At 39.7% G+C, this 22,597-nt stretch overlaps 1 protein-coding gene across 4 annotated transcripts in view; it reads right to left on the bottom strand.

The window, feature by feature from the left end:
- atf7.L (activating transcription factor 7 L homeolog) overlaps window positions 1–22,597 on the bottom strand; it is a 52,600-nt gene that overhangs the window by 5,011 nt on the left and 24,992 nt on the right. For 3 of the 4 annotated variants that reach the window (XM_041582586.1, XM_018247561.2, XM_041582585.1), the window contains exons 2-6: window positions 15,041–15,096; window positions 1,966–2,062; window positions 1,409–1,530; window positions 981–1,100; window positions 198–352 (exon numbers count right to left, since the gene is read on the bottom strand). In XM_041582586.1, the coding sequence (XP_041438520.1) occupies window positions 198–352; window positions 981–1,100; window positions 1,409–1,530; window positions 1,966–2,062; window positions 15,041–15,088 (542 nt within the window). In that variant the 5' untranslated portion in view covers window positions 15,089–15,096. The remainder of the gene's footprint in view (window positions 1–197; window positions 353–980; window positions 1,101–1,408; window positions 1,531–1,965; window positions 2,063–15,040; window positions 15,097–22,597) is intronic. The other variant, XM_018247562.2, reaches the window with a different exon arrangement.

Raw genomic sequence — 22,597 nt, 5'->3', positions numbered from 1 at the left:
CGGAGGTGCTAGAACTTTATGAAGGAATGGAAGACAACAAAACTAAGATGGGAGGATGAAGAAGAGAAAAAAGAAAGTAATAAAAGTGAGTCATGGGATGAGAGAGAACTTTAGAATAAGAGTGGTGATGAAATGTGTTATTCAATGTAAATGACAACATAAGAAGATAACAGAAATTTCCATTACAGCTGCCTTACCCCAGCTGTCTGTTGGATGGCGGAGCCTGTGTGATGACAGACGTGGGGGAAGGCAGTGTAGGATGCAGGGGGTCGTAGCCCAGGTGGAGGGGTAGAGAGCCAGGCCGAACTATTGTCGGAGTGGGAGTAGAGCTGACCTGTGGCTTCAGTGGCACCTTAACCAGAGCAAAATAAATTGCAACATCATTTGCAGTACAGACATAAAATAATGAAGGCTTAAGCCTTCTCATGACAAATTGAAAGCATGGTTCTTAATTAAACATCTTTTTAATTATATCTATCTATCTATTTATCTATCTATCTATCTATCTATCTATCGGTCTGTCTGTCTGTTTCTATATCTATCTATCTATCTATCTTATATCCATCTATCATATATCCATCTATCATATATCCATCTATCATATATCCATCTATCATATATCCATCCATCCATCTATCTACATACACACATACATAGAAACACAGTACACATTCATCAAGTTCTATATTCAAAAAGACTGGTGTGGCAAAGGAAAAACATTTAATTAAGCTTTCACATTTTAAAGCCCTTTTTATAAGTCACTATACCACTGATAAATGCACAAATATCAAGAGTATAAGCACTATTAGGCAGTGATAAGTTGGTATAGCCGAGTATATATTTAGCATAGATATTACATAAAAAAATGTATTAAAAAATATATATAATTTAGGTTAGGTTAGGTCATTAGAGATGTTTCCTGCAGTGCACGTTCCTATCATACTCTGGAGCATTTTGCACATAACGGTAGTGCATCATACCTCTTCGTCAGAAAGAGAATTTGGGCTGTCAGGTGGGGATGAGTCTATGTCTACTGGTTCCTCTTCCTTGATTTTTATGTCAGGGGTGGATGGCAGAGACATGTCCAGTGGTCCTGCATTCTGCATTGATAGAAGAACATACTGGCATATAAACTCTAAAATAAACTATAAGATCTATATTGCCCCAAACTACATATTAGGCACATATGAGTGATTCAGAATGAGACATCAAAGATCACAAGCCTGTGTAATGATGGAGAAGGGGAACATGCTCATTATGCACATGTGTATGCCCCAAAATGGACCCCCTGCACCAGCAGCTTCATCCAGTGCAGGGAGCCCAGCGTTGGCTAGAGGTTTTTTCAGCAAAAAGATCACTGTTTCCCCCTTATGATGTATAGGTCATAGAAGATAAATACTGTACTCACCTTCTTGTCTTCTTCATCGTCTGCTCCTTTTTTATAATCATGTTCAAATGAGCTGGCAATCTCATTAAACAATCCCACTTCTTCACAATTCTTTAGGAAGCGTGTTGGGGTTGGAGTTTGATCTGGAGTTTTGAACAGAAAAAAAAAAAAAGACTCCTTAAGCACAAAATCCCACAGAAAAGTAGACAGCTGCAGCCTTCTGCAAATACACCGCTCTTTATTAAAATAAACATATTGCATATGAAGCACATTGTTAAAGTGTCAAGCTGAAAGATGCAAATGCAAGAAAATGACAAAGCTTTACACTAAAAACATAAAAATGTCTAAAAAGCACCCAAACCAATATTGCTAATCCTACATTAGATATAATCCCCCATATGCAATAAAAGGCACTAAGTTTGCCCAGGAGCAGTAACCCATAGCAACCAATAGGAGCCTTGCTTTTGAACAGGTGACCAGCAATTTCTACCTTCTGATTGTTGCTATGGGTTACTGCTGCAGGGGAAACGAAGTGCCTTTTATTACATAACCCCCAATATCTCGAATGACCACAATACCTGCAATGATCACAGAGTCTGTCCTTGTTGGTCCAAACTTTAAAGTCATTTCATGTTTGTGCTTGTGGACAGCCAAATGGTCTTCATTTGTAAAACGCTGTATTACAGAACAAGAATTAGATAATGCACAGTCTGCATATGGTCATAGGAAGGGTCAAGAGTACAGTAATATAAACATATTTCCTTGTTAAAGCAGATACCTGAACAGTCTACTCCAAGTAAACACAGTGAAAAATGGGTTGAATGGGTCAGGGGGAATAGATGGAGAGTAATGCCCCTTCCTGTTCGTGAAAGCAGAGACAGGTATCCAACCATTTTAACCTATTATAATGACCTTCAACTCGCAACTTTTTCATCTATTAAAGACAAACCTCACAGTCTCATGATGATTTCAGACAACCCCTAAGCTTAGTTTCTCAACAGCTGCCCCAAGAAAATTGACTACAGTCACACAAACACTAAAAAGATGGCCTAACGGGATCCAAGATGATGAGCTCTTGTGGACAACTTTGAAGGCTTGGAACATTACGTATAGGTCTGCTGAGCCTGTTTGCTGGTACAGTAATTTCAGCATATAAAAGACAGCATTTCTAGCCCATTATCATTCTTAGGCTTTATTCCTCCTTGTCTCCTATATAGTGACAATGCAGAATAAACTCCAAATGATCATCATCATCATTTATTTATATAGCGCTGTCAAGATACGCAGTGCTTTACTGCAGTTATAGCAAACAGGGAATAAATGGTGGCTAACAGACAAGGATTACAGAGTACAATGGGGTTTACAAACTAAAAGGTTAGGGTACAGTTGAGACATTAGGATTATATAAACACTTTGTCATTTTTGATACAGCAATGATTAATTAAGGTACAACGAATAGGCCTCTTTAAACAGATGGGTCTTTAAGGAGCGCTTGAAAGTTTGGAAGGAAGGAGAAAGTCTGACAGCTTGTGGCAGAGAGTTCCAGAGAAAAGCAGAAGCCCGAGAGAAGTCTTGTAGACGAGAATGGGCAGAAGTGACCAGAGGAGAAGTGAGGCGAAGATCAGAAGCAGAGCGTAGGTTTCGTGAAGGAGTGTATTTGGAGATTAGAGATGAAATATAGGGAGGGGTTTCATTATTAAGGGCCTTGAATGTGAGTGTAAGTAATTTGAATTTGATTCTAGAAGAGATTGGGAGCCAGTGAAGGGACATACAAATGGGAGCAGCTGATGTTGAGTGGCGAGCTAGATGAATGAGTCTAGCGGCCGCGTTTAGAACAGATTGGAGTTGTGAAAGGTGACTTGTTGGAATACCTGTGAGGAGTAAGTTGCAGTAATCAAGGCGGGAGATGATGAGAGACTGAATCAGTGTTTTAGTTGATTCTGAACTGAGATAGGGTCGTATTCGAGCAATGTTGCGCAGTTGAATACGGCAAGATTTTGCAAGTGTTTGAATGTGTGGTGAAAAAGACAGATGAGAGTCTAAGATTACTCCTAGGCAGCGATCTAAATGATCTAAACAGGACTGCTCCCTGCTTAATATGAGCAACACAGATCTATGTATAATCATGGAGGGGGAAAAACAGGTGTGTTTTCAAGCTGAGCTGAGTGTTTTTCTGTTCCCAGGCACAGTTATGGAGGTCTGGATACACAGACAAGGGTCAAAACTAACTGCTGTGTACACACCCACAGGATGAGAAATATGACTAAATGAGGATAGCCAAAATATTGGATGACAAACAGAATTTTAAAGCATATTAAGCTGGCTTCTTATGTTAACTTATAGATCCTATGAATTGTTTCTACGAGTCCTCTAGTTACATACACCTGGCTTACATACAACTCACGCTTATAGACAGAGGATATTACAGTAACATACTGTGGTTTGCTTGACTTTTATTACCAACACGAACGTTCGCATTGCAGATTCAAATTCCGCCATGTGTGCGCCTGCAGCTGGGCTGACACAATTATTATGGGTGCAGGCAAGGTAAGGGACCGATTGTAGCGTAGAGGCTGAATCTCCGCTTGCACTTTTCCATAGGCCAACATCAGCCCTGTGTGACACTAGCCTAAGAGAACTGAGCTGCTGTTTATACAGACATCTTTGCTACCATCTTTCCAATTCCACCACTGAATCAGAAGAATTACCAGATGGCTGAAATCTGCTCCGTGTGTACAACGACAGGCAAATTACAGTCCTGTCAATGCGCACACACACATATGGAGCAGATATGGGCCAAACTTGTTTCCTGACAGTAGACTTTGGGGCATATTTATTATGCAGTGTAAAAAACGGAGGGATAATACACCTCAAATCACCAGCGTGAAATTCTTTACGCAGTTTTTCTTAGAGTGACTTCTGCCTTAATGTAAAATAACAGGGACAAATCTGGTGTGAAATAAAACACCCCTTGATAAATTAGCCATTTATTTTAGACCTTTTTATGGTGCATTTTGTTTTATACAGGTTATCCAGAATGCTCGGGACCTGGGGCTTTCCGGATAATGGATCTTTCTGTAATTTGAATCTTCTTAAGTCTACTAGAAAACAATTTAAACATTAAACAAACCCAATAGAAATACATTATAAAGGTACAGCCGTTTCTTTGCAGGCATGGACTTGCACACACATTATATTCTGATGCCCGTGAAAGCAAGAGGAATAAAACAGCACAAATATATAGGTTCTAATTAATGGACTGTGAATTTTTAACCATTGCCACCACTTTGTACTCATTACAGCTGTATCCACCACAGTGTGCAACTCTGTAAGGCAACCAGCAATGGAAAGATCGAAAGCTTGTAGCAAGCGATAGCAATAAAAGTGATAAAAATAAAAATGAGTGGAACTGAATACAACTGTGACATTCTTTACAACAGTGAGTTACATTCCTGCAGCCAATAAAGTGAATAAAGGGCACTGTGCTCCCTCACATCCAGTGATTTTGGTGCCAAAACAATCTCACTAAAAGCAGCCCCTGGAAACCGTGTCCAGACCTGGCACGCACACCCCGAGGAAACATGAGAGCGTCAGGATTACTCCATACATACAATCACCACACTCCTACACTTCCTCTGGGCTCAGGGAAAAGGAGTGCGGGGGTGGAGGACCCAGAGAGGGTAGAAAGATATCTGTGCAAGAGGCCAAACTATAGATAGGAATGGATAAAAGTAAGCTAGATTTAGCATCCACATAGCTCCAACAGAGGCAGTTTGGATATTAATAGAAATTTAGCCTACATACTCAAATAACACCATTATAAGAAAATTATTTTCACCCACTAAGAACTGTATTGTGCAGCAGTTGTCCGCAAAGTAAAAGGTGGTAGAGGCATGCTAAAAAGTATTAGTGTGTCTTGAAAGCAGGGGAAAGAGACAAAAATCAAACAAACTGTTTTCAGTACAGGTATGAGACCTGTTGTCCAGAATGCTCGGGACCTGGGGTTTTCCCATATAACAGATCGTCATACTGTAAGTCAAGTCGAAAATCATGTAAACATTAAAACTCAATGAGCTGGTTTTGCTTCCAATAAGGATTAATTATATGATAGTTTGGATCAAATATAAGGTACGGTTTTATTATTACAGAGAGAAAGGAAATCCTTTTTAAAAATTTGTTGGATAAAATGGAGTCTATAGGAGAAAGCCTTTTCCATAAATCTGAGTTTTCTGGATAATGATAAACGCTCCCATATGTATTCATTCCAAAAATATAGGGAAAAAATGCCTATGCTGCTATTACCTGGTGCCTATATGAGGGAAGAAAAAGCTCTCTGCTTAGGCCTCTGCTTAGAAATACTCAAGTGAGTATAGGAAGGCCTAAAGCACATATAAAAATAGATTAATATGAGAGGAGCCTTTCCAAAACAGTTGTTTTCTGCCTGCGATAAAAGCAACAACCCTTCTGTCAGACCCGGAATTTGCGGCGACGTTACAAAGGCCCCGGCCTAGGGTTGCTAAGTTAAAGGAGAACTAAAGCCTAATTAAAAAAAGTAGCTAGAATGTTTTGGGCTTCTGTACCAACCCAAGGCATCCGGAGCTCTTAAGCAGTAAAGATCTGTGCCTCCAAAGATGCCCCAGTAGCTCCCCATCTTCTTTTCTGCTGATTCACTGCACATGCTCTGTGCTGCTGTCACTTACTGAGCTTAGGGACCCACTCACAATATACAGTACACATAGAATAGAAATGTCACCTTATAGTATCCGCTTACATTACAGGCCAACCTAATTTTCTGCTTGATAATTTGCGATGACCCCTAAGTTTAGCTTCTCAACAGCTGCTCAGAGCCCACTGAGCATGTGAATGTCGCAGACACTTTCCAAGATGGTGACCCCCTGTGACAAGTCTGAAGTCCTGGATCATTGCTGCTATTGACAAGCTGAAACTTTAGGCTGGTGCAATAAGTTCAGTATATAAAATATATTTATATACAGGTATGGGACCTGTTATCCAGAATGCTCGGGACTTGGAGGTTTCCAGATAATGGATCTTTCCGTAATTTGGGTCTTCATGCCTTATGTCTACTAGAAATTCATTTAAACGTTAAATAAACCCAATAGGCTGGTTTTGCTTCCAATAAGGATTAATTATATCTTAGTTTGGATCAAGTACAAGCCACGGTTTTATAATTACAGAGAAAAAGGAAATCATTCTTAAAAATTTGGATTATTTGGATATAATGGAATCTATGGGAGACAGTCATTCCGTAATTCGGAGCTTCTGGATATCGGGTTTCCGGATAAGGGATCCTATACCTGTATATATTTTTAGCCATATTCATTTTTAGTGTTTAGTTCTCCTTTAAGGGACAGCGCTTAGTGCTCCAGTACAAAAAGAACGCGCATGCGCCAGATCCTGTGGGAGGGGGGGGTATGCTGAAGGAAGCTGGCCTCCATGTGCCCTCAGGGGAATTCTGCTCCCAAGCCTAAAATGACCCGCACATGTCAATGATGCCTTCCTGTTTTCTTTTTGGGGGATGCCACAACAAGTAATTGCCTTTCTGCAAATCGAGATGAATCTGCCTACCTCAGATTTAGATTTGCCACCTTTCCCCAATGGGAACTCTGGGCAGGCCAATGATTTAATTGGGGTGGGGTTGTGACATTTTGGGCGGGGTGGAAACGTTGCACAGGTGGGTTAGTGGGCGGAGCTATGACATGGAGATTGGCCGATCTCCACATCAATCATAGGGAACCCTGCCCGGTTTTCCAATTAGGAAAACAAAGCAGGCAGTTTTGACTGTGACAGCCATCCCAAAAATCAGTTTCTCCAGCTCAAAACCGGACAAGTGTTAACCCTACTCAGATCCCATTAAATGTTAATCTTGCAGCACTGACAGTATCATCTCATTTGCCAAGTAGCATTAGGATTCCACTTGTTCAGCTGAAAAGTGATGGGAAGGTAACACTACCTGTAGTAATGAGTTTTCCGTAATTAACGTAATTATCCTTGGTTAAACATTGCAGCACACAATGGTCCTAGCATGAGTGCCAAGTAGTGTTTTTAGTCCCTCCTGTGGACTAGTGAACCAGCCCTGTCACATGGCACTACAGGTGTGGGATCAGTTATCAGGAAACCAGTCATCCAGAACGGCATTCTCCAATAGACTCCATTTATTCAAATAAAAAAAAAAAAAAAAAAGTATTTGATTTTTCTCTGTTATAATAAAACAGTAGCTTGTACTTGATCCCAAACAAAATATAATCATTCCTTATTGGAGGCAGAAAAATCTTATTGTAGTGTTACCCGGAAAACCCCAGGTCCAAAGTATTCTGCATAACAGGCCCCTTACTTGTACTTCTAGTGGTCTCTTGTGTAATACAGTTTACTAGCTTCTGGTCTCCCTAGTAGTAGCCCTTTCACAGCAGCTCAGGCTTTAACCCTCAGCTGTCATTTTGTGTGTGCTCCTGATTAGACAGCTGGGAAGTCTCTTATTTACAGTGTGAGTAATGTCTTGGACATTACTCGTGGGCTATGATATCCTGGATGACTAAATTAACTCTACTACAAAATAGAAGTCAGGGGGGAAAAAAGGCCTGGGGTATGTACAAATCATAGGACGTTTCCCAGATTTGGACTCATTTTTTCAAGACTGCAGCAGGTTTCCAACACATGAAAAAGATTTGTGTTTCAGACTGGAAGAACCGGAATAGAAAAGCAGGGAAGAGGTCATGGGTAAATAAACATAAACGTACTACTTTCTAGAGGCACTCTCCTACAAACTAAACACTTGCCTGTTATACTTTCTGTAGGAAAGCTGCACAAGTGCAACCCTGGGAAAGTGAGGGTAATATCACCAGACTATATGTACTTTATAAAGAGGAGACTCCAGTAGCAAAGTCAGACAGAGACCATCCGCTGTCTCTTCACACCAACGTGAAAGCCATTACGTCTCAACTTCAATGAACAATACAGGCAATTACTCATCTGTTTTAAAGGGGGCACACATAATCCAGAGGAAAAAAAACTTGAATTATGACAGCCTTCACTGAAAAAGCTACCTTAATAGGGGTGTACATTAACGTCTAGTATGTTACAGATAGAACTCTAAATTGCTTTTCATTATTTTGTATGGATTTAACTAATTAGCACTCAAAGGAATTTTTCAGTATAAAAATAAAAACTGGGTAAATAGGCTGTGCAAAATAAAAAATGTTTATAATAGGCTGGAGTGACTGGATGTCTAATATAACAGAACAGAACACTACTTCCTGCATTTTTATTTATCCAGCTTTTATTTTTTACTCTGAACTGTGTCTTATGAAGATCCAAATTACAGAAAGATCCGTTACCCAGAAAACCCCAGCATTCTGGATACCTGTATGTAGAAAATGTATTTCAGTTGTAATGAAGCTAATATTAAATTTTCATTTTCACAATAGTTCCCCTTGAAATAGTAAATAGAAATAACTGCCACTCGTAGGAAAGCAGTGGCGTAACTAGATATTACTGGGCCCCACAGCAAATTTATATTAGGCCCCCAAAACACTCAGAGGTTGTCCTGTTTTACCAATATATATTAAAAATTGCTCATTAAGTAGGGCCGCATGGGGCCCCCTATACCACCTGGGCCCCCTGCAGCCGCAGGGTCTGCTTCCTCTGTAGTTACGCCCCTGTATGAAAGGTTAATGCAAACTTTATTCTCACTATATACCTATAAAAAAAAAACCACCATCCAAAGATGGTCTGTGATTCAAAGACTCAACAAATATAAACAAATGTATTATGGATAGGATTTTAAAAGCTCACAACCCAGTGGCGTAACTGTAGAGGAAGCAGACCCTGCGGTTGCAGGGGGACCGGGGAACAAGAGGCTGCTTCCTCTATAGCTGTAAAATAAAAATAAAAAACTAACCCTTCCAATATGTTTTTCTACCTGCAAGTGGGGAGGGAGGACACAGCAAGTGGAAGATGCTGGCGGGGCTCGGCGAGTGGGCCAGCAGAAGACAGGGAGTGGGCAGGGGGGAAAAGCATCTCTATACACCCAGCCCCTCCAAAGTTTTTTGCTGGGGGGCCTGCATCAAAGCAGATCGGCTCTACTAGCCATACACTATTTACATGAGCATATGCCATTTGTGTTCTGAATTGCAATTCAAACTTGAATATACTGCTCCAGTAATGGTAGTGGTGAGAGATCTTGAAACATACTATGAAAGAGGCTTGAAAGGATATGTTACAAAGCAAATAATCCTTCAATAAATGTATGTGCATATGTTTTTGTTTTTTTTTAAATAAATAAACTAAATTTACAGTATTCGAAAAAAATATTTACTACGTACTATATATTTCCTACTGTAAATCAAGATAGACCTCTGGTGATTCGTGATGGGCGAATCTGACCAGTTTCGCTTCAACGAAAATTCACAAAACTGCGAAAATTCATCGAAATGCATTTAAGTCTACAGGTGACGATTTTTTTTTTCTTTTTTGACGCGCGACAACTTGTGCAACAAATTTTTGACACAAAAAATGTTTGCACCCATTACAGTCTATAGGCTTCATTTTTGTGGCAAAACATTTCACTCATCACTACTGGTGATCATTAAATGGTATAAAAGCTAAAACACAATCATAATTCACAACATTACAGAGTATTCCCCACAGCAACATATTAAAATATATTGGTACGTAACAGTGTCATTACCAGAGCCAATAACATCTTTATTAGATGTTCAGCAATATATCCAGGTGTATGCTGCAACGCCTAGCAATAAAGAAGTCTTTCATAATACAAAGTCCTGAGTCCTACAGCAATTACCACAGTGACTTAATCTGCAAATTTCCATCAGACGTAACTGCAAACTTACTTGGGTTGTTTCTCTGAGCACTTTTGCAATCAACATGCATATTCTATATTTAGCAGATATTTGCATTTTTAGACTGTTCAAAGAAGGCGGTGGGGTTAATGGAATATAAGAAGACCATAGAAAGTGCAGAAAAAAAGGAGAGCTGTTAAAGCATACCTCCCAACATTTTGGAAGTAAAAAGAGGGACAGAAATTTTTTTCTCACATAGAGCAGCAAATTTTTTTGACCACGCCCTTTCTCTGGCCACACCCACTAATTACCGTGTTAATTTTACAAAATTTGGCAGGTTATGAAAGTTTGAAAATATTTCTCCTTATCTAAACTGTTTTTTTGTGTCTCAAAATTATTACAAAGTATCTTATTTGCACCTGTTAGGTGTTCTGTGCTCTCTTCTAAAAGCAAATTAAGTTAGAAACTTTGTTTCTTTTTCTGGCTGTTCAGTGCAGAGAAAATAGGGACTTTCCAGTACAAATGAGGGACTGCAGGTTGAGCTGTCAAAAGAGGGACTGTCCCTCGGAAAAAGGGACAGTTGGGAGGTATGGTTAAAGTCAAAAGCCCAGTATTAGCAACTTCTAACATCTTAGAAAACCTTACAAATACAACATATATTCAAATTTAAAAAGTGAGAAGGTGAGGCTGATTCACACATGCACTTTATTTCCATAAGGACATGTGCCACCTGACTGCTGCACATTCCCTTTGAAAGAAATTGGCTGATTTTTTTAATCAATGTGTTTTAAATATTGTCTCAGTCACCACTCAAAGCTCATTCACTGTCAAAGCTTGAAGCTGGCGATGAGGAAATCAGCAATTTGTCAGTTGCAACCTGTACCTGTTGCCTTTAATAATAAAGATCACAATTTACAATCACAATTTATAGTCACATTCTACCTGTAAGATCAGACAATTGAAAATTCACGTTTTGGCTGAAAAGGAAATAGTCAAGTTGATAACAGAGCTGCTTTCTAAGATAATCGGCAGGAATAATGTATTAACACAGTCAAGCTTCTACCCTTTGAATACTATCCTCTCATTAACTACGAGTAAGCTCGTGAGAATTAGAAGGAATGTCAGAGATCACATAGTCTTACATACTCATGACACAGATGATGGATCAAATGAAGACTACAGTCCATCAGAGAGTATCCTGAGAAGATTTGAACTCCTGTCTGGAAGCAGGTACAACAACTGGATAGAATGCTGGGAAACATAATTTGTACATATTTCAAGAATTAAAGAAGCAGAGTTACGAGAATTATCCTTAAACGCTGAGAGATCTTGAGAGCAATGGAACGGGATTACAAAAGACAGTATACGTCTTGGTAATAGCAGATACGGGTAACAAAATCTTTCAAGAAGAAAAAATTCGCAGAAGACTAATGTGTGCCAACTGAGCCAAGTGGAATTCAAGTAGAAGTACTCATCTAATAAAGGGCCAGAAATAAGCGCTCAAATATTGGTACAACAGATGTTCCTTTCATTGCCTGTTTATTTGCACAAAAGAGATGCTATATGTGGAGAGCCATCAGCTTCAAGAGCATAAAGGTGTGATAAAAAAAGAGAAAAGGGCTTATCATTTCAACAAACCCAGTTTACGATGGGTTAAGTCTCCCAGGAGAGGGTGGCATTGCAGTTGCTTTTATAAAGAAGGGGCCATGGATACAAGTGTATCTTGTGATACCGAGGAGCAAGTCTGAAGGTCTGGTCTGCTCAGGTCGCACTGTGTTGATCCTAGGCAGAATTGGCACATTATGGGGGGGACTGACTTGCACACATACATGTCTGTGTTCTTTCATGTAAAGGTGTACTTACAACCAATAATCCTGTGCACTCCACCCACCCTAACTGCCCAGCACCACATTCTAAATACATGAATACGAGGAAATGGTACCTGCCAGACATGCCAGCAACCCACCCAAACTGCTGACAATTGTGGCTAGAAATATATAACACTTTCTATTAGCCTTTAGATTAATTTTTGAGGACAATTTACACCCCCTGGAAAAACTCATTGTAAAATGTGTTGTAGGACAGTAAGTAAATATACAGACTACAGTAATGAAATATTGTTCAGGTATGAGATCCATTGTCGGGGGAAACCCGTTATCCAGAAAGTTCTGAATTATGGGATGGCCATCTCCCATAGACTCAATTTTATCCAAATAATTCACATTTTTATAATGATTTCCTTTTTTCCTTTTGTCCAAACTAATTTATATTTAATTCCTTATTGGAGCAAAACCAGCCTATTGGGTTTATTTAATGATTAAATTATTTTCTAGATCCAAATTATGAAAAGATCCATTATCCGAAAACCGGAGCATTCTGGATAACAGGTACCTTACCTGTATTATGTTGTATAGTATATATTTTTCTTTAAAAAAAAAAACCACATGATTGCACTTATATTTGTTGTGGTATGCCATATACTGTATGCCTATAAGACCGAGTCTTCCCCTCTGTCATAGCATTCAGCTTGTATGGCACTTTGCGCATCAATTAATCCAAGGGAGTAATTTACTAAGAGCATGGATAAGTAAATGATGAGTAAGCTCAGTTAAAAAACAGACATTTAAGAGTATGGATTTTTTCCAGTGCTAGGTGCAAAGTGCAGTCAGTCAACAGACAGAACTCAGCTCTGTTGGGTGCAAAGCAGCCCTGTCCATATCATCTGCTATAGAACAGGCAGTAGGAACTGGGCTCCGTTTGTAGCCTTTGCCCTCCAACGCTCCATAACTTGTGCGTCTAAATGAAGTGCAATTGAGAAGGCAGGAGATAGTGGGAGGACCACGTGCCACCCACCCTTTAAGTTAACTTTTGGTATGCTATAGAATGGCCAACTTTTCAATTGGTGTTCATTATTTATAGTTTTTTTTATTATTATTTCTTGCCCTCTTCTTCTGACTCTTTCCAGCTTTCAAATGGGGGTCACTGGCCCCATCTAAAAAATAAATTCTCTGAACGCTACACATTTGTTATTATTGCTACTAGGAATGCACCGAATCACACTATTTTGGATTTGGCCGAACCTCCGAATCCTTTGTGAAAGATTTGGCCGAAAACCGAACCAAATCCTAGTTTGCATATGCAGATTAGGGGTGGGAAGGGGAAAACTTTTTACTTCCTTGTTTTGTGACAAAGTGTCAGGCGATTTCACTCTCGTCCCTAATTTGCATATGCAATTTAGGATTTGGATTCAGTTTAGCCGGTCAGAAGGATTCTGCTGAACCTGAATCCTGCTGAAAAAGGCTGAATCCTGGCCAAATCCAGAACCAAATACTGGATTTGGTGCATCCCTAATTGCTTCTGTATATTAAAAAGTGCAAAAAACATGTTAGGACAGCGACTTTTATCTGCACTTTGTACTCAGTCCTGCAGGTAGTAAATAACCCTAATGCCTAAATCATTTGTGCCCAGTTTAGGGAATTTCAAATTAATTTGTTACAGGACAGTCTGCTTTCAATGAATATAGGTAACTCAGAGGCTACTGGGATACACAGAGCTGGAATCTGCCTAATCAAATGACTAAACCATGACATGAGAACCCACCCCAGTAAGGTCACAAAAGTCAAGTGAGGTACAGACGGCTTTTACGTTCTCAGCTGTGTTAGCTGGGGATCCGAGAGCCAGGTCCCAAAATAACAGCAAGAGGAGACTTAGCAACCATACAGTGTTTATACTTCCATTCAACAAAACCCTCCTCCCTCCAGAGATAGGGAACCTAACTGTTCTGGGCTCTGAAAGACTAATATGAATATACTACCCTGAATTATCAAGCTGTTAATCATTAAACATATTATTATGCACAGAGAGTTTTAGAAGTACCCTTGGGCCCCTGGCACACAGTGGTGGACAACAACCCCCTCAGTCTGTCACCACTGTGTATGCTAGTAAATGACAATCTCCCTATTGAATGCATACAAAACGGTTGAGCTCGCAAAATAGAAATCAAAGTACAGAACTAAAATTTTAATGCAAAAAGTTATCCCCAAACCAATCTCTTACACTTGCACAATGATGATATCTTTAAAGAACTCCCACTGATCAGTATTGGAAACTAAATGCTAAAGGCAACCTGGTGCTAACCTCCAGTTTCTCTTGTGCCACCCTGAGCCTCCCATTACTGAACAAAGTCAATTACTGCAACTCTTCTTGTAGTCAAAACTTGGGGAGGGGGAAATGTCCTAGTTTGCAACTGCTCTAAATCAACGTTATTTTCATAGTTCAGTGTTTCTGAAGCAACAAGCATTTTTACTAATGCTTTTTCAACATTTCACATACACTTTTAATAGATGAGATTAAAAAATATAGGAAATGTATATTCCATTTATATATGCCCCTTAAAAGATTTACAGATAAAGCCTATAGGTAGTCATAGAAGGGCTGATAAAAGCTCCTCTCCAAACGAGCGGATATTTACATGTTTAGTCAGATTTAGAATAATGGCAGACAGAGAGATTAATTACCCAGCAACAAATCTTCTCTACTGCGAGCGCCTAATCTCCCCGAAATGCCTTCCTTCCGGCAATAATGTGAATCACCTGGGGGGTGGCACATGTATCGCTTAGGAATTCTGAAGTCGCCCGTAGTTTCCTCGTGAGGCAACTTTGTGCTACTTCGGAAAACAAAGCTATACGTATGCCATCCCACCGGCAAGAATGCGAATTTGGCAAGAAGGCATTTGGGGAGATTAGTTGCCCAAAGTAGAGAAGATTTGTCGCTGGAAGACTAATCTCCCAGTCTGTAACCATAAGCCCCGTGAGTAGTACTTATGAATTTATCTTACCTGTCCACAGCCAAGAGCACTACACACAAAGGGACGATCGTCTCCCATTTCTCTATCTAAAAAAAAAAAAAAACACAAAAAAGTTAGAATGTACAAATGAATAATGCATCTTAAAGAGATACTGACAACAGAAATTAAACTCTTTTTTACATCTATCATAATATTACCTTTGAAAGCTACTTATATTTTACGCCATAAAGTATTTGCACAATTAGTTACATTAGCGGTCTGATGGCCCATGTTCCTGTATGAGGGGGCTGCCATACTTGTGCATCAGGAGTCAAGTAGCATTGTTAAAGTATAGTTAAAGTATTACCAAATTATTTATTCATCACGGAAACTCATATGAATTATTATTGTTTTATACATCCAGCAAAAACTCATACTTCTGAATTTGATATACATCATTAATAATAAGACAAAATGACAAACACGCTTCTTCTTAAATGTGGGTCTAGATGTTTCAGAACTATAACACAGGACACTGCCTTGACCTATCAGTATATATTGCCGGATGTTGGAAGTCCAGAAAGCCCAAGGTTAAGACTAGAGAAGGACTCTCTCTTTACAGTAAAGATTTGCCATGATGTTTTGTTGGAATAACTCACATGAGGGTACTGCTGTCTGCGGCTTCAATAAAGGTACAAATGTGAAAGTCAGAAAGGGGAAAGGCGAGTGGGCAGTTTGGGTGGATCATGGGTGGGCTTTTGACATAATGGGGTGTGACTAGTTGTACAGGAGCATGGTCAGTCGTGCAGGGCCCATTTTAACTTCATTGGGGCCCACATTATATGTGTTGGCAGGGCCCTCCTCCCTGGGTTCCAGCTGACCCATAGGTTAATAATTTGCAAAAAGTAGTATGGGGGACCCTTAATTCCTGATGGTGGCCCTGTTCAGAATGATCAGTGCTTTGTTTTCACAGGCATTGTAATGATATAAAATATAATACTACGGAGCCTAACTCTCAGATATACAACTCTAGTGTACTATAGAAAGAGAAAAGGGCAATAGAGTATTAAGCATTACTACACAGAACGGTGTAAAAAAGAAAAATATAAATATATATTTATATACATATGTGCAACCTATGAGCTGGCAACACTGGAGAGATTCAGCCTTACAAATAAGAACAGTCCAGGGAAGGCGCATGCAAGGAATGCAATTACTGGAAGGAATTCAGTGGGTGTGAAAGTGCCAGTTGCATTCTTTCCTCTCTGTAGAAGTACTAACCAATGTCGCCCAAAGAAGAGATTCGATTAGGGGCTCATATTCTTGCTGATTCACATCAGTCTTGGTGACTCATTTTATAAAGAAAAAAAGCAAAACCAAATTATCCATCTCTCTAACATTTACATGTGTGTTAGCTTTGCCAAGAAACAATAACATGAAATCAGCTGCATTCTCTCTCTAAGGGGGGTATTTGTAAAAACTAAAATTTTTCCCATTTTTTGTTTCAGTTGAGAAAAAGTCAGTCTGGAAAAAAAGTCAGCTGGGAAAAAGTCGACAGTTGGGAAAAAAAAGTCAGCTGGGGAAAAAAAGTCAGCTGGGAAAAAGTCGACATTTGGGAAAAGTCAGTTGGGAAAAAAAGTCGTCAGTTTGGGGGGAAAAAAGTCAGTTGGGGGGAAGTCAGTTGGGGGAAAAAAGTCAGTTTGTGGAAAAAAAGTCAGTTGGGGGAAAAAAGAAAGTCAGTTGGGGGGGAAAAAGTCAGTTGGGGGGGAAAAAAAGTCAGTTGGGGGGGGAAAAAAGTCAGTTGGGGGGGAAAAAGTCAGTTGGGGGAAAAAAGTCAGCTGGGGGGGAAAAAAAGTCAGTTGGGGGGAAAAAAGTCAGTTGGGGGGAAAAAAAGTCAGTTGGGGGAAAAAAAGTCAGTTGGGGGGAAAAAAAGTCAGTTGTGGGAAAAAAAGTCAGTTGGGGGAAAAAGGGGGAAAAAAGTCAGTTGGGGGGAAAAAAAGTCAGTTGGGGGGGAAAAAAAGTCAGTTGGGGGGAAAAAAGTCAGTTGGGGGGGAAAAAAAGTCAGTTGGGGTGGGAAAAAAAGTCAGTTGGGGGAAAAAAAAGTCAGTTGGGGAAAAAAAGTCAGTTGGGGAAAAAGTCAGTTGGGGGGAAAAAGTCAGTTGGGGGGAAAAAGTCAGTTGGGGGGAAAAAGTCAATTGGGGGGAAAAAGTCAGTTGGGGGGGGAAAAAAGTCAGTTGGTGGGGGGAAAAAAAGTCAGTTGGGGGAAAAAAAAAGTCAGTTGGGGGGAAAAAAAAAGTCAGTTGGGGGAAAAAGAAAGTCAGTTGGGGGGGAAAAAGTCAGTTGGGGGAAAAAAGAAAGTCAGTTGGGGGGAAAAAAGAAAGTCAGTTGGGGGGGAAAAAAGTCAGTTGGGGGGAAAAAAGAAAGTCAGTTGGGGGGGAAAAGTCAGTTGGAAAAAAGTCAGTTGGGGGGGGAAAAAAGTCAGTTGGGGGGGAAAAAGTCAGTTGGGGGGAAAAAAGTCAGTTGGGGGAAAAAAAGTCAGATTGGGGGGAAAAAAAGTCAGTTGGGGGAAAAAAAGAAAAGAGTTTGGGGGAAAAAGTCAGTTGGGGGGGAAAAAAGTCAGTTGGGGGAAAAAAAGTCAGTTGGGGGAAAAAGTCAGTTGGGGGAAAAAGTCAAGTTCAGTTGGGGGGGAAAAAAGTCAGTCTAGTTGGGGGGAAAAAAAAGTCAGTTGGGGGAAAAAAAAGTCAGGGGGGAAAAAAAGTCAGTTGGGGGGAAAAAAGTTCAGTTGGGGGGAAAAAAGTCAGTTGGGAAAAAAAGTCAGTTGGGGGAAAAAAGAAAGTCAGTTGGGGGGAAAAAAAAGAGTCAGTGGGGGGGAAAAAAAAGTCAGTTGGGGGGGAAAAAAAGTCAGTTGGGGGTAAAAAAAAGTCCAGTTGGGGGGAAAAAAAAGTCAGTTGGGGGAAAAAAAGTCAGTTGGGGGGAAAAAAAAGTTAGTGGGGAAAAAGTCAGTTGGGGGGGAAAAAGTCAGTTGGGGGGAAAAAGTCAGTTGGGGGGAAAAAGTCAATTGGGGGGAAAAAGTCAGTTGGGGGGGGAAAAAAAGTCAGTTGGGGGGGGAAAAAAAGTCAGTTGGGGGAAAAAAAAAGTCAGTTGGGGGAAAAAAAAAGTCAGTTGGGGAAAAAAGAAAGTCAGTTGGGGGGGAAAAAGTCAGTTGGGGGAAAAAGAAAGTCAGTTGGGGGGGAAAAAAGAAAGTCAGTTGGGGGGGAAAAAGTCAGTTGGGGGGAAAAAAGTCAGTTGGGGGGAAAAGTCAGTTGGGGGGAAAAAGTCAGTTGGGGGGAAAAAGTCAGTTGGGGGGAAAAAGTCAGTTGGGGGGAAAAAGTCAGTTGGGGGAAAAAGTCAGTTGGGGGAAAAAAGTCAGTTGGGGGGAAAAAAGTCAGTTGGGGGGAAAAAAGTCAGTTGGGGGGGAAAAAAGTCAGTTGGGGGGGAAAAAAGTCAGTTGGGGGAAAAAAGTCAGTTGGGGGGAAAAAAGTCAGTTGGGGGAAAAAAAGTCAGTTGGGGGAAAAAAAAAGTCAGTGAGGGGGGGAAAAAAAGTCAGTTGTGGAAAAAAAGTCAGTTGTGGAAAAAAAGTCAGTTGTGGAAAAAAAGTCAGTTGTGGAAAAAAAGTCAGTTGTGGAAAAAGAAGTCAGTTGTGGAAAAAAAGTCATGCAACAATGTCGGACGTTAAACCTCGACTTTTTTAGATTTTTTTACGAAAACCAGCTCAGATCACAATATCAGGAAACCTCTTAAAATGGTAAAAGGGACACTTGTCATTGACTTGTACATGACTTTGCCAGGTTTAAGCTGTATTTTCAGATTCGGATTTTTACCAGCTTCGGGCTATAATAACTCTCAAAAAATTCACGTTTTTTATCCTCTAAAAATTCGAGTTTTTCTCCTTTAAAAAAACAACCATAAAATTCTAAGGTTTAATAAATAAGCCATTTAAGGTCTTTCTGCAGTAAAAATTTGAAGTGTTAATGCTCACTAACTCTAGAAAGCTAGTATTTGAGGATGTGCAGCTGCTATATTTAGAAGGGCTGCATTTTGAAGACACCATAATACCACATGAAATGAAAATGTAAGATGGAAAACTTTGAGCTCAGAAATAAAATGCTGATAAAGGCAGAAATTAGAAAGTAATTCCTGGTAGGTATAGACTTTATGGCATATTTTAAGGTAATCTCCTGTATTAAATGGTTAAAATGGGCAAGCAAACTGACCATTCAGATCATGGCCCAGTCAGTGAAATCAAAGACATTTTATCAATGTGTATGGGTAAACGGCACAATGTATAACTGGCCTGCAGGCTAATCAGTTGTATACCTGGCATGTGTAAAGCAAGCTTCATTGTACAGAAACTATGTCTGATGCCAACCTGATGTCATAAAATATTTACCTACTTAGCCAAGTCTTAATATAAACCAACTGGTTCTGAACATGCAGGATGTTAAAGGAAAACTTTACCCCCAAACAATGTAGGTCTCTATAAAAAGATATTGCATAAAACAGCTCATATTTAAAACCCTGCTTCATGTAAATAAACCATTTTCATAATAATATACTTTTCTAGTAGAATGTGCCATTGGGTAATCATAAATAGAAAATTGCCATTTTAAAAAATAAGAGCCGCCCCATGAGATCGTAAGATTCACTGCACACAAACAAATCAAAAATGATACTTAGGTCACATGAGCCAATTAACAGACAGTTCTGTCTTTTGCTCCAATACTTCTTCCTGTTACAGTTAGAGCTGTAGTATTTCTGGTCAGGTGATCTCTGAGACAGCACACAGACAGACCATCACAAAATGGGGGTTCAAGGCAAGAGATGTAGAAGGGCAATATTTACTTAATACCAGTTTGGTAAGATTCTTTAATATGCCACTTAATATGATATAAACGGTTGCTTAAGTATTCATTTTGGGGATATACTTTTCCTTTAATGAACATGTAAATAAACATGCAAGTGTTAATAATGAGCCAAAACTGCATGACTAAAGCTTATGTCTTAGAAGATGATGTTGTGTGCTTTGCCCCATAAGAAAGTAGGAACTTTATGGCACAATTAATGTAATTTACTGCACAAATATAAAAAAGGGCTGCTGTTCAGACTGTATACTGGACTATTGCAATTCAATTTTAGTCGAACAAAAATGTGAAAATATATCTTTACATAAGATAAAAAGGCATCCCTACCCAGAATATTAGTGAGGGAGGCATGCTGCCTCCATACACGAGCCAATAAGCTGCTGATTAAAAGAGTGCCCAAGATGGCAGACCGCTTGCAACACCAGTCGGCAGATATGTGGTCATCAGTAGCCCCAGGAGCGTCTGGTGCTGTACTACTTCAGAGCAATCGGACCAATCAGCATTTTGGATCATTGTAATTTAACCAGCCAAATTGTAAAATATCAACCTGAGAGATGACCAGCGTGCTTTACACAGTATGCTGGGACGTTCATCTTAAAAGGGATATCAAGTCTTAACATTAAACTTATATACCTGTAATAGCATTCTATACAGTTTCTAATTAGAACAATGATTGCCAACGGCCTATCACGGTCTACGTTATTCTAAAAGTTAATCTTAAAACAAACGTTCCTATTAAGAACATTAAATGTGTTTTATGCTAAACCACTTCATGCACCAGAAAGTGTTTTGCAGTTAATACATGCAGGTTTTTAAAGAAGGAAATAAAATGGAAATTTTCATGATAACCGCCTGTCTTAAAATATAAAATGTAGTGCAGATCAATGTAGGGATGCACCGAATCCAGGATTCGGTTCGGGATTCAGCTTTTTTCAGCAGGAGTCGGATTCGGCTGAATCCTTCCCCCTGGTGAACCGAATCCGAATTTAGGGGCAGGGAGGGAAATTGCGTGACTTTTTGTCACAAAACAAGGAAGTAAAAAATGTTTTCCCCTTTCCACCCCTAATTTGCATTTGCTAATTAGGATTCGGTATGCGGCCGAATCTTTCGCAAAGGATTGGGGGGTTCAACCAAATCCAAATTAGTGGATTTGGTGCATCCCTAGATAAATGATATGCCCTTGGAGTACTTTTTGATGCAAGCTAATAAAAAGGAACATGAGTGCCTTTCAGTAAATCCAGCAGCCATGATTAGGGATGCACCAAATCCAGGATTCAGTCTTTTTCAGCAGGATTCACATTTGGCTGAACCAAATCCTTAAAATTACGCAAATTTTCATTACACAAACAAGCTGAAAAATTTGTTAACTGCGCTGCATATGAAAATTATGGCTTGGATTCGGTTCATGATTCAGCAGAATCTTTCATGAAGGATTCGGCCGAATGACAAAATAGTGAATTCTGTGCGTCAGATCCAGGATCTATCATAGATGTGACAGCACGAACCATGCTGGTAATACAGAAAGCAGAATTGCTGTAGACCAGTGGTTCTCAACCTTCCTAATGCCGCGACCCTTTAATACAGTTCCTCATGTTGTGGTGACCCCCAACCATAAAATTATTTTCGTTGCTACTTCATAACTGTAATTTTGCTAATGTGACGAATCCTAATGTAAATATCCGATATGCCTGATGTATTTTCATTGTTACAAATTGAACAGAATTAAAGCAGTGTTTAATCACAAAAACAATATGTTATTGTGAAATATCTATTTCTAATTACAAATAAATTAAATTTTGTCTTAAGCATGGTGTAGCATGACTTCCTTTTTCTCTGTAACAATAAAAATAATACCTTCTACTTGATCCAAACTAAGATATAATTAATCCTTATGGGAAGCAAAACCAGTCTATTGGGTTTATTTAATGTTTACATGATTTTCTAGTAAATTTATGGTATGGAGATCCAAATTACAGAAAGATCCATTATCCAGAAAACCCAGGTCCCAAGAATTCTGGATAACAGGTCCCATACATGTGCCTGCAAGGAGTTAATATGCTCTCCTCACGTCTCTGTGGGTTTCCTATCAGACTTTAAACAGATTGTGTCAGTTCCTGCCCAATAAAATAAAAAGACTTAAGCTGGCCATAGATGCAAAGATCCGATCGTACGAATCATCGTACGATCTGACTTTCCCATCTTCCGACCCTCCACTAATCATTCAGATCAAAGTCTTATCAGTCAGATTAGTTAAAGAACAGATCAGCAATGTTCTGCCCCTGACAGCAATCGTAGGATATCTATGTCCAAGGTCCAACCAAAGCTAGTGACAGTCTCCCACTGAAAATCGTACGATCGGCAATACACGCAGAGATATTATCGGCAGCCGACAGAAATTTTCTAACCTGTCCGATCGACCAAACGACCGATCTCCGCCAGACGAAAAATGTCGGGACTCTCCACACGCGGTTCGAAAATCGTACGAATCCTCGATTCGTACGATCAGATCTTTGCGTCTATGGCCAGCTTAAAGGTCCGATCACATTCAAACTACACAGTAGGAACTAGTTCACTTGTCTATATACCAGCCTATATGTTTTTAGAGGGAAGGTAAATCTGCACGTCTATGGCCACCTTAACTGCTTTATTTCCCGAAGGAACCAATTTGCCCAAATCCCAGTGGCGGAGCTAAACAGCCATTAGCCCA

Source organism: Xenopus laevis, chromosome 2L (assembly GCF_017654675.1).
Source record: "Xenopus laevis strain J_2021 chromosome 2L, Xenopus_laevis_v10.1, whole genome shotgun sequence".
Taxonomy (NCBI): domain Eukaryota; kingdom Metazoa; phylum Chordata; class Amphibia; order Anura; family Pipidae; genus Xenopus; species Xenopus laevis.
The sequence above is the reverse complement of the archived record's forward strand: the minus strand, read 5'-3'. Positions and strand labels throughout refer to the sequence as shown.